This window comes from Octopus bimaculoides, chromosome 3 (assembly GCF_001194135.2).
Source record: "Octopus bimaculoides isolate UCB-OBI-ISO-001 chromosome 3, ASM119413v2, whole genome shotgun sequence".
In the NCBI taxonomy this organism is placed as follows: domain Eukaryota; kingdom Metazoa; phylum Mollusca; class Cephalopoda; order Octopoda; family Octopodidae; genus Octopus; species Octopus bimaculoides.
This window is the reverse complement of record NC_068983.1, coordinates 23,232,023-23,245,449: the sequence shown is the minus strand read 5'-3', so window position 1 is coordinate 23,245,449 and position 13,427 is coordinate 23,232,023. Positions and strand designations below refer to the sequence as shown.

The 13,427-nt window shown below is 34.1% G+C and overlaps 1 protein-coding gene across 3 annotated transcripts in view; it reads right to left on the bottom strand.

The window, feature by feature from the left end:
- LOC106877833 (ubiquilin-1) overlaps nucleotides 1–13,427 on the bottom strand; it is a 43,114-nt gene that overhangs the window by 14,448 nt on the left and 15,239 nt on the right. For all 3 annotated transcript variants that reach the window (XM_052966089.1, XM_014926863.2, XM_014926864.2), the window contains exons 2-6: nucleotides 12,527–12,679; nucleotides 5,497–5,715; nucleotides 4,333–4,458; nucleotides 2,913–2,963; nucleotides 735–812 (exon numbers count right to left, since the gene is read on the bottom strand). In XM_052966089.1, the coding sequence (XP_052822049.1) occupies nucleotides 735–812; nucleotides 2,913–2,963; nucleotides 4,333–4,458; nucleotides 5,497–5,715; nucleotides 12,527–12,679 (627 nt within the window). The remainder of the gene's footprint in view (nucleotides 1–734; nucleotides 813–2,912; nucleotides 2,964–4,332; nucleotides 4,459–5,496; nucleotides 5,716–12,526; nucleotides 12,680–13,427) is intronic.

The following is a 13,427-nucleotide window of genomic DNA, read 5'->3' as shown; positions in this document are numbered from 1 at the left end:
AGTACCGCCTGACTGGCTCCCGTAGGATTTTCGAGCGAGATCGTTGCCAGTGCCCCTGGACTGGCTTGTGCGGGTGGCACATAAAAGACACCATTTCGAGCGTGGCCGTTTTCATGCGGGTGACACGTAAAAGCACCCACTACACTCTCTGAGTGGTTGGCGTTAGGAAGGGCATCCAGCTGTAGAAACTCTGCCAAATTAGACTGGAGCCTGGTGTTGCCATCCAGTTTCACCAGTCCTCAGTCAAATCGTCCAACCCATGCTAGCATGGAAAGCGGACGTTAAACGATGATGATGATGATGATGATGATTTCTTGGTGCTTATAAAAACAATTATGGAAAAAAAAATCCTAATTAAATTTAGTCATACTTGTACCACCAAACCTCTTGGAAAAGGCATCAACATCACAATCTTCATTGCCCTTCCCCATTATATAATGTAACTAATTTGCTGTCAACTGATAATTTTAACAATCAAGAGTATTATGAGGTATGACTATTTCATCAGTATGTCAAATAGCTTTATCATTTCTTCAAAATTGGCATTAAATTTGCTGTTTGCTATGTATTTTATATTTTGGGGGTTTTTCTTTCTTCAAATGACTATTGATGACTCATTTGAAAATTTCAAATCTCACCCTAAAATCAGTTATTCAGAGCTACTTATTGGTGCATACAAAATTGGAGTGGGGAGAGTCCTGAATAAATTTAGTCATAAAATGGAAACTACTTACTTCCAAATTACTCATAGCTCGATCTTGAGTTCTCATAAGCTCTTGCAACATGGCTGGGTTCCTTGCAAGCTCTAATGTCTGAAGATAAAAACATTCATCACAGTAAAAATAACTGGGAAAAAAAAATGAAGCTGAACAGGAATTTCATTGTTATGAAATAAAAAAAAAAGTCAACCATGTAATGTCATAAACGATTTTCTTTTTACTGTTCAAATAAGCCACTCCAAAATAATGACAGTCATAAATACAATAAAAAAACCTTAATTACATGTACAGGACAAACACTTATGTTAGTGATGCACACAGAAATGGAATGGTTTGGTAGGGACATCTGACCATGAGCGAAGATTCTTCAGCTACCATCAAATGATAGCATCAACTCTCTTAACGTCCTCTAGGTGGGTAACAATACTGAGTTGGGAAGAATAGGCATGTTGTTGTCAGAGTGATGGATAAATAACTGAAGCAGTCAGAGTAAGTGACAGAACAATTGAGTTCGGACAAGTCATAAACTACATAACAGCAACAATGATTTCTAGGTAAGTACTACAATTAAGACAGATGAGCAAAAGAACTGTTCTAATGAGATTCTCTTGCAGACTTTGACAACAAATAATAGAAGCTTTATTATCATAGCTGTTCACTTTTATGGCAATGTCAGGTAACACAATGATGGATATTCTAACTAATGTACATGGAAGGCTATGGATATTGTAAGAGGAATGAAAAAGGAACAAATGCTTTTGAAGTTTTGTGATGCAAATGACCTGACCATTTGCATCAGAGACCCTCCAACGGATGTAGGTACAAAGAAGTACTACAGAAGGAGACAGAGCTAACCACATATAACAGAAGATATTGGGGGTGTCAACAAGACAACCTTCTGTGATCTACAGACCAGGTTCATGGATAGAGCAAACTCCAGCCAGACAGGTGACAGTGGTGGAATGGTACAGTAGAAAGAGCCATCAAAAGTAAGAGACAGATCCAGAATAACAGGAAGAAAGTTCAGGAGCAAAGTACAAAATCAAGGTGCCAGGTATACATAGCAAATACAGGAGTATAGAGTTACAGTTTTGCCAAAGTTCTGTGATGAAAGGATCAGAGGTACAAGATGTTTTGGATTGCAAAGTAGCAGGTTTTTATGAATCAAAATATGGTTGGGGTGAAGTGTGTATGGTCTGAGAGGCAAACTTCATTAATGCTAGGAGAAACAGACATGGAAATATTATGCAATATAGTGCACAGGTAGGTGTCTATCAGGGCTAAGTCCAGTACTTCTCCAGGTAATGAGTAGAGGGGGAGTTTTAAGACCAACTGTCTGTGAGAACACCTGTATACTGATGACTTAGTTCTCATAGTTGGATCTCTTGAAGATTCAAGGAATTCCATATATGAAAGCAAAACCTGCAATTAAGAGGCTAGCCAGCACTAAAGTTTTATTTAGTAGAAAAGAAAGCAAAATGCTACAGCCATTGGGAATGTGCCCATTTTCAATATATAAAAATAAAATAGGTAGAAACTCCATGCAGGTTGATAGAGAAGCAAGTCTTCATTATGTAACAGATGCACAGTAGTCAGCATTAAGAACATCCATAAACAAAAAATTCTTTCAAATGCTTTGACAGTTTGATAGGAGTTAATAGCTTCTATTATTTAGATGATCTACTTTGCAGCAAAGGTGTGTTTCTAAAAGCATAGTAGCCAAAGAAGAGGATTTAAAAAATTCAGAGAGTATTTACATCTGGCAACAAAATGATTGTCTACAAAGTCTGGAATCAAATGAAGCAAGCATGCTCCAGTGGATGCATAATGTGCAAGAATGATAGCACAAATGAGTTGAGAGAAAACTAGGTGTATAAGAGATTTTGATGTGTGCAAGAGAGAAGACTACACTGGTATGGACATATGGTATATATAGAGAAGATAATAGTTTGATAGAGAAGTGCCCAGTGTCCAAATTGAAGGAATCTGCAGAAAAAGAAAACCAAGACACAGAAAAGGTGTTGAAACTGATCTCAAGAAGTTGTAGTTCTTGAAGGAGATTGTGCTACAAAATATTTGCACAATCCATGCGGGAATAGAAAGAAACAAATGTAAAATAGTGAAGATGCTTGGAAATGGAAATAGTGAAAACCTTTTTCACAATATCAAATACAAGAATCTGGAAGCTCATACCTGTCTCATCAATTCAGGGTTATTCAACATGTGTGTTATTTCAGGATTTCTCTGAAAAAAGAAAAAAAAATAGCAAATGTCTATTTGTTCTCCATAAAACACAAAACTTTATAAGATTAATAAGTTATAAGATTAATAAGTTTTTAATTGTATGTACCAAATCTTCATATTCCTATTTTTACTTTAGAAAAATTATATTAACAGTAAGATAACACTGTTGTACATCAATTTTTCACTAGAGAAAACTAAAATTTTCTCTGGTGAAAAACATCTCAATCTTCCTATTGTAATGTATTTATTAGTGCCACCCCTTCCCACCAGATCATTCTTTACTGACATCTACCTCACTTTCTTAACACTGATTATTCATCACTTGTTTTCTCCTCTATCTGTGACCATGTAACTGCCATTCACCCAATGCTGCTACTATCTAACACATTAAATTCTTCTTTTACTTCTTACATTCCTCTAGCATTGTCTCTCCCTACAGTTCTTCTGTAATCACTCTCTCTATTTGATCAATTGCTCATGGCGCCCTGAATGAATAGAGACCGAGTGCTAGTACTATGATAAAGTACATCCAATACATCTTCTGAAGAAGTGGTTGATGGACAAGTAAAGATATAACTGGGTTGAGGACATGACAACATCTTTAGTACTGGTGACACAACAATATGTATCCAGTACACTCTGCAAAGTGGATAATGGATGTGCATTCAGGATCTGACAACTTCTAACACTAGTACCACAAAAATGCATTCAATTTATTTTGTAAATGAGTAAGTAGGGCAAAAATAGTTAAATGTGTATGGCACTGAACTACCTACATTTAATAAGTTCAAATCTGCTGTAAGCATTTTATGTTTCTGAGTAAATATTTTATTCAATGTGCCTTAGATTTACCTAGCAGTGAAGAATATGTACTAGATCAATGGAGAATACAAGCTATAATAGACTGACATCCTCAGATAAAAACCAAGGAAAAGATATATAGATTTATGTCTCTTTTTGTATTCCACACTGACAATACAAAAAAAATCCACTATCATAAATCCTCTATGAATGGATATATATATATATATATATATATATATATATACATACATACATATATATATAGCCTGAGTTTTTGCTGCTTCACGGTGCCCAATTCTATCTCATTATCCACCTATTTCAATTATGTTACCCTATATTCCCCACCAAAATAATTCCATCTCGTGTTCTGTTTTCGACCAGCCTAACTCTGATCTTTCTTCCTCTCTCTCTCTCTTTGTTTCGATGAGGATATATATATATATGTATACATATAATTTGTTGTTCTCTTTACTATTAAAGAGAATAAAAACAATGTTTTAGAATGTATTCAGAACGATTGTTATAAAGTCTCTACAATGTTGTATAATTGAGAAAGAATGCTTACTTCCATAAGCTCTCTCATTTGAGGATTACTGGTGATTAAGCGCCGCATAATGTCAGGGTTAGACATCATCTGTTGAACAAATGGGTTTTCCATCATGGAACGAAACATCTCGGGATTCTGCATTAACTGTAAATATATGCAACAGAAAAAAAGGATACCATAAACATACAGCAATCAGTTAAAACCTAAAACAAAATTTGCATTTCATTTTATGAATATCCTACTAAATAATTTATTATAAAAACGAAAAACAAAATAAGCACAGACAGCATTAAGAGAAAATTACTAACAGTGGTGATACCTAAATTATATTAGTTGGTAAACCCAGCGAACAAACCAATATTTACTTTCTTTAGAGAAACTTAATGTTTCTGATGGGATGCCTTGTAGCTTTCCAATGATCAACCAGTGGGGATCAACTAAAAGCAGGCCCTCTCTGTTCCACTTAAATAATCACTTATAACTGTTTATGTCTTTCTTTTTGGTTTTAATGAAAAGCAGTGACTTTACTTCATTGCTAGCATAACAATGCTATATAATTTATTCCAGCACATTATCTCACTAACCAGTAAGATCTCAAGCCATTCTGTAGTAGAGAGAACATGCTGAGGCTTTTGTCCTGTAGTGGACTGAACATGGGCAACCCAATCTCTATAATACACAATCTTCAGTGTCTCTGAAAAGACTTATGGAAAGTCTACTTCTTCCTTTCTTAACCAAGACTATTATTCAAATTTCTGCTTAACTTTACAATTTATCCTTTTCAATTCCTAAATCCCATTGTCTTTCTAAAACCTTTTCTTCAATCAAATAAAAAGATTGTTTCTCAATGACAAATTATCACCTAAATTACTCGCTACTTTCATGCATTCATTTCTGCCCATCACCACACAACCATCATCATTTACTCTCAAAAATTAGTTCATATTCTTTTCAGAAAGCATTTACAATTAAGTAACATATCCAAAGCATTTGATGCTCAACTAGGATCAACAAGGTGTCCTTCATGCAACTTTCAATCCCACATTACAAACCTATTAGTTAATTAGCATGCATCACAGATAATTAATAATAATCATTTAGATGATTAAATCATTATACACAAAAGTTTGTTGCTTATAAAGTCCTTTTTTTTTCTAATGAAAAACATCAACAGATACACACCTCTCTTTGCATTCTCTGTTGCATTTCCATAAAATTTGCAGACCCCATTCCTAAATTGCCAAGACCAGCCAAACCTCCTAAGCCTCCTAATCCAAAAGGAGTGGCTCCGATATTAGCACTAGCACTGCTTGTATTGTTGCTTGGCCTTGTACTGGTACCTCCTGCTCCTGCTGGACAAGTGTTACTGCTATTGGTTCCTCCAGTGTTACCAGCAGTAGCCTAAAATTTAAAAACAAAAATGTAATAAAATTAAAAGACAAAAATAGAAATTATCATCATTTTAACATTCACTTTAATCATATATCATTAAACATGATTTAACAGTTTTCTAAACTGTTTGACAAGTTTACATAAATTTTCCTTTTGCCAGTTTTCATACATTCTTGGTATATGAAAACCTGCCACAAGCCATCCTTTCACAATATATTTTGAAGAATTCGAGCAGATAATGTCTTAAATTCAGTAATCAGTGAAGCGGAAGTCAAATAGTTTCATTTGATATATTTGTAGACTATTTAGCTTTTGATTACATAATTAAAAGAACTGAACATTTTATAAGCATTTCATCCATAAACACAATGTAGAATAGGCGTGTATATTTACACAAGTCAGCTTGGGGCAGAATTTGAAAGCTCTTACAAAATTTTTTTTTTTTTTTTCTAATCCAAAACAGAGATTTATGAAGGTGACACTAAAGTTTTACACCCAAGTCTAGTTTCAATGAATTACCAACTTATAGCAATTATTTTCTAACACGATTCACACTGTGTGCAATGCTGATACTTCTTCAAGCCCATTTCTAATGTGTTTATATTTAGTAGAATACATTTTAAAAAAGCTGTCTTCATCCCTCATCAATGCCATGTATGTGTGCTTGTGCTCAAGTGCATGTACGTGTATAATTTAACTCAAACCTTGCATGTAGGGTTCCAATACTTTTATCCAATATACCAGACAGTACAAGACTTAGTATGATACACAGTAGTTTTGTCAGTTAACTACAATTCAAATACGACTCTCACATTTGGCAATCAAAACTTTTAAAAACTACCAACAATAGAAATTAACAACAATTAGCAAACACCATTTTTTAAAAAAAGATGTATCTGTCTCTTTTGAATGATTACAAAACTATTTATTAAAGAGGTAGGATGTATAAATCTAGAAAATAAACTTGCTAATTCTGAATTCAGAATAGTTAGGAATTGAATTAGATAATATAAGGCATTCAATTTAGTATGTTACTGTTCCAACAACCTCCATTGTCTTTTTCAGCTAAATATTAATACACATCTGAAATATTTTTGATTTAATTTAGTATTTACCAATATACTGTTGGTGAATTAGATTCCTTTTCATCTTAAATTACAGCAAATATTTCATCTATTTAATTTAAGTAATTATACAAAAGTATTTTGGTTTCTTTCTGTTCAAGCACTACATTTTCAGCACTTAATATGAAAAATTCACTGCTATTTGAACAGTGTTTAGAGAAACTTGTCATTGTCTGGTAAAAGGCAGGACTCCTTCCTCCTTTTCCAAATACAGTCAACTCTCACTAATCCAACCACTGATAATCCAGTTCCATCATTAATCTGAACTTAATTTTCCAATCCAGCACACCAATCTGCCACTACTATTTTGGTAGTGTTGGTTGTAATATGTTTTTGGTGCAAACTTGTAAATACTGACAAGCCATTCTTATTATTTTGCACATATAACCTGCTCACATTTAACTCCAGCCATGGTTCCATGACATATATATTTGAACTCCTCAAAAACTCAATGGTGGTTCTGTGAGAACATTGCGTATGACAAAGAGAAAGAAAAAAGATGTATAAGGAAAACAATGAAAAATAGGAAATGTTGAGAACTGGATGAAGTACTGATAATGTGGTTTAAGCTCTGCACAGGTGAAGATGTTAAGTAGTGTAGGAATTTATTGAAAGAACAAGCTATAGTTTTTCATGAAGACCAAAGACTAGATTACAAGTGTTAATGTAATGAAGTTTAGCTTAACTGTTTCAAACAATGACATGCCTTAAAGTACTGTGTGGTGTTAGGCAAAAAGCATTCTCTATACAAAGAAGCTGTTGCATTTGTTGACAAGTTTGCAAAGTTAGTTTCTGATGAAAAATTAAATCTGGATCCAGTCTACAATGTCGATGAAATTGCCTTGTATTGGGGAAGATTTTGGTCTCTTCCTATCATCTAACTGTACATAATTAGTTCAACTGCAGGACAATGTTATATTACATTCTCTTATTTCTTAGTATTGCTCCTGGTTTATGAGGTACCTGCTGAGTGCATTTAATTCTGGCAAATCAGTACAAGAATTTCTTAAGGAATATTATTATAAGAGTCACAATTCTCTGGATACAACCAACAAGATTGGACACGAGTACATAAAGGAAATGAAACAATCACAAGCAACACTGCTAATAGAGTGTACTCATGTACCAAAACAAATCCTGGAAAAGACTGGAAAGAAAAACTCCTGGTATGGCGAAAACAAATTCCAACCTGTGACGTTCATAAATACTATACCCAGGGGCGAACAAGACTGCAAATTTAGGAACAAATTGCTTGATACAAAGCAGAAAATCAAAGTAGAAGAAAAAAATAGGCAAATCCATCAAGTTCTACCAAGAAAATACATTGCTCTGACCAACAGCAAACCTATAATTGTTATGTACTCTATATGGCATGCATGAAGAGGCATTATAGGGACACCACTATAACCTACATGGGAGACATCACTCAGCCTACATGAAAAGAATGCAGAAAACTGAAGAGAGTACAACAAGTATTCACACTATCAATATACCAGCATATCCAGAACACTCAACCTTACAACAGATTAGAGAAGCTATACAAATACAGGAAACAGACCCTCCACCATCACAAGCTTAATATAAAGAACAAGTGGTGTAACAACACCTCCTCTCCACTAATGACAGCCATCCACCACAATAATACAAGAGTAAGGATAAAATAAGTCAAAAAAATGATATCAGTGCTAGCAACAGTTGGGAACAAAGTAAACCAATAAATGCTAGTGTCATTTGCTTACAAGGTTACTCTAGAAATGTAACAATAGCAAAACCAGGCTTTTAAAAATATACAATCAATGGGAAGGCTACAGGTTGATATACTGAAAAATATTTTGGGGGAACATAAGCAACTGCTTTAGGAGAAAAAAAAAAGGGAGAAATATAGACAAACAACAACTGGTGTGTTTCTAAGCTTTATTAATTACGACTCTTCCCCAAAGTAACAATAATATGGAAGATATGTGAAAGCTGTGGTTTATTGCATTGCCAATGCTTGGAAATCTGTAGAAGTATCCATACTGAAAAATGGATAGTATAAACTGTGGCTAAATTTAATGCTTGAGTTTATATCTGATGAGGACACTACAAATGACTTTAGAGAGTTTAGAGTTTCAAAAATAAAACAGATTATATACATGAACCACTTTCACCTATGACCTTACTAATCCATCTGCTAAGGATCTTGCTTCAAGGATGGAGGACATGATGTTGCAAAATAGATTTAAAGTAGAAGCTGCTTATTATAACCAACTCAGAAAACGTGGAGATGTGTAAGGCCATGAAAATTATGAAAAAGAAGATGGTGGAGATGAAAGCAGTGTTGAAAATAAGAAAGAGTTCCTAAGTTAATTTAGCTGATAAGTAAAGATGCGAGGGCAATGCAGTTTAATAGATGACCAAGAAAAAGGGATGTTTAGATTTTGAAGGATAAACTAATCAAAGAAAATTCAAAATACATAAAACAGCTTAGTTTGAAAGACAGATTTTTAAAAAATAACTAAAAATCATGCACCAGTAGGGTCAGCATTTAAAAATTTAGTGCCATCAACTGCTAACCCAGATATGTAGCACCTTATCACTACTTCCTGAAGAAGATATTGTGCCAACACCAGTTCATGATGTTTTGGTCAGCTTTCAAAATGAAACAGCAATTCTGACAGCCTCCACTTCCTGGTACTTTACTTTGTTAAAAATGCCAACTTTGTACTTTGGAACCAATAGCAATGTACTTTAAGTAACCCAACAGAATTTACTATACCTGAATCCTTTATTTTACCTGTCCATTAAATTTCACTTGCCTTTTGTTTAATATCTTTTTCTTTGACTAACTATTTTGTTCTCCTGATTCACAAAGTATTTTAAAAGGTAGCATGTAGTGGTTAGCTGTTGGATAAACTGTATATACTAATCAAACCACTGGTTAGTCAGCAAACTCAACCTGACACTTTTCAGATCCCACTGATACCGACTAAATGAAGATCAACTCAAACTAAACTATCAGCTACTTAATAATACTGTTAAAGTGAGATGACAAATCAGTTTGTAATCTTTAAATTTAGACTACTTATAGATTTAAATTAAAGCCTGTGTATCTTAGTTACAAAATTTGGTACACTTTATTTCTGCAAATTGTAAGTGACAAAAAAAAAAAGATTGGCACCAGGAAGTATATTTGGTTGTAAAACATTATCTCAGAACTGCTATCCTAGCTATGCTAGCAGGGAGAGGCAAACACAAAAACCTTGATAATGATGACAATAACCAATCATCTTGAAATAATAGTACAGGTGTGAAAGGAAGTTACATCACATTGTTTACAATACTATAAAACAAGTCATTAACTCCTTAACCCTTTCATTACCAACCCAGCTGAAACCGGCTCTGGCTTTGGGTACAAATGTCTTGTTTTCATAAGTTTCGAATTATAATCTTCCACCAAACCTTGGTCACAATTTATATTGCTAACACTAGCTTAATGATAGCTAAGTTGTTTTACTAAATTCTTTGTTATATTTAAAGTAACTGAAAGAAACACAGAGCATCTCAGAATAAATACAGTAACGAAAGGGTTAAGCTCTTATGAGATATGTCAGCTAAAATGTTATTGCACTCTGATAACAAAATAGGATGAACAAGAAAAATGCTTGCCTGACAACCAACCAGAAAATCTCTCGTGATTGTACCCCACCTTTATAAAATCCTATTTTACTGATTTATATATTTAGATGGCATGGAGATTTTCTAATTTTATCAGTTTACACTTTGGACTGTAGCTATGCTACAGTACAATTGATCGCATAGAACCCAGGAGATAATAGAGATATTAATATTTATGAGGCCAGCAGTTGTGAAACTGAAAAGGAAGAGTCACAAAAACAAATGGAATGATCACAGCCATACTATAAATATTACTGAGCTTTTGGGAAACCACACACAAATTAGAGAAGATAGAAATAAGTTTGTTAAATAAGCTTTCTCTACAGTGTTCCTTGTGGTGAAAATACACAACTGGTAAGATAAAAACAAAAAAACCTGCAAAACTCCTTCAAAACAAGAAACACAGCAACTGATTATAGTACTTTCTAAGAGGTTTGGTGAAAAATGCTTGGAGAAAATCAACACCTACTAAATACATGCTATTCATGCATAACCATTATGTGACCTGCAGATGATGCACACCTGCAAACTAACTTACTCCTTACACAGCAGCAGACTGTTTTGGTTCTTTGTTATGGTTTAAGTGGAGAAAAGAAAGGAAAGGGTTCTTTTTGATGGTAGTTTTCTAAACAGTATTCATGTGGTGAAAGCCTATTCATTTGCTGAGACTGATTTGCATCATAGTTGGTCTCTTGCTACACCCACATAGGCACTCTAGACTCACCTCATGCCACTCCTCTTGAATTCACCACATCCCTAGAATGCCTTTGAAACTCCTATCCTACACATTTTCCCTTGCAGTCATTGATTTGTAACTGTTCAAGAACATTATGTCAATTTCACCTATTTCAGATGGTCTATAAAGACCATGGGCACAGACTTTGCCTCCAGACCAAACCAATAAAAAATATATAAAACACAAAATATCACTTTTCACCAAAGTACAATTTTTCCACATATTTATGGAATGAAATTAATTACCTTTTGCTATTACTAATTTACTAATTTAGTTCCCTGTATGTTGAATGTATTCATATCTTACTTAAAAAAAAACCTGCTCATTTTCTTTTATTTCAGTTTATTTCTTGTTCAGTTCTAGACCACCATCTTGAATTAAAATTTTTTTTTCCATCATCATTTAACATTTTCCATGGATGGTTTGACAGCTGGCCAGTTGAAGGGCTGTTCAAGCTCCGTCTATTTTGGCCTGGTTTCTATGGCTGGATGCCTTTCCTAACACCAACCACTTTACAAAGTGTACTGGGTGCTTTTTACATGGCACTAGCACTTACGAGCCAGCAAGACTAGGGATGCTCAGCTGTAGAGGGTTGCAGATGAGCCTGTATGCAAGAGCAACTACACTTTTACTTAGCTTGACATGTCTTTCCAAGCACAGCAAACTGTCAGGAGTCTCAGTCCTCTGTCATCCTTTCTTTGAGTCTCAACATTTGTAGATCTTTTCTTACCACTTTGTCCTACTAGGACTACATTGTTTGACCTTTTAGCACTCAGACTATTCAGCCAAGTGTAATGCTTATTGATTCAAATTGTTTTGAATTAATCATGCATATTCTAGTAGCTTTGAGATTTTGATGATGTGATTGTTTATTTTTAGAATGACATTGTGTAGTGTGTGTGAGAGGCTGAATCTGGCCTGTTTGAACATAGAACAGGTAGAATATACAGGCCTGATATGGCTGGTTTGAATACTAAAGGATTAATATACAACTTTTAAGGTTATATGTAATGAGGGGATTAGGCTGCTGTTACTTCTAACAGAATGAGAAGCCATGAGGAAGCTATCTCATTTGTGTATAGGGTGTTTATTAGCAAATGTCTTAAAAATCTTCATGCCCAGGAAGTAAGCATGTTCTGTCATTTATAAAGCTTGTATTAATATACATTTGAGACAACTTTAAGTTGGATCACTCACGTTACCAATCGTAAGTAAATGGAGCTAAAGTTTTGGTTCATTATCTGTTTGAATAGCATAGCAGACAGGCAATCATTAATAGCAATATAACATAAAAGTTACTTACTCTATTAGCGGATTTGATAACTAGATGAACAGTTAAACCATCATGTATTCCATGCTGGCTTAATGTGTCAGCATCCTTTAAGATTTTTCCAGCAAAAATGAGGCAGAGCTGTTCTTCAGGAGCATTGAATTTCTTTGATACAAGTTCTTTGAACTAAATAGAAAAAGAAAAAAGAAAGAAAAGGCTAGTTTTCAAATCTGATATAAAAATTATTTCATTACATCTAGTAATAATTATATCATTTTTTTAGGACAATATTTGATCAAATGTATTGCATTTGAGATAAGCAAACAAATCAAATTGAGTTGGATATTTTTTTTACCCATTTTAAGTTCCCTGATGAAATTTTATCTCTTCTAAATAGATTCCAACTTTAAATAGCATGAGCAACGTACTGAAGTTCTCTTAAATAACCTATCCAAAAACTAATTCTTTAGGTTGTATGTAGAGAGTATTCTTCTCAATGGAGAAGCAGCAGCTTTGACCTTGAGGGTTTAAAAACAGGTGTCAGAACAAGACCAAAGGAAGATTTATGGACCCATGCTACTCATCTGTACTCGTTTACTGGTCACTGCTACTATGCTGAGCTCCAGACGACATCTGATGTTATGTATTAGAAACTTCTGCATCTTAATAGAAAGCAAAGACCATTCAACTATATGTTTTTGGAAGAGACATACATCATGTAACTGATAACCTTCCAAAGCTAGGGTGGCACAGGGAAATAAATGCGACTATTGTGGCCATATGAAAAATTATATTTTTCTCTTTGTTTTCATATTTTTCTTTGTGCTAAAAAAAAAAAATACTTCAGCAGTTGTAGACTTGAAAAAAGTGTAAAATACTACTCCAATGTCAGAAATTGTGTACTACTTATTCATCAGCATAGTACATGTGCTTT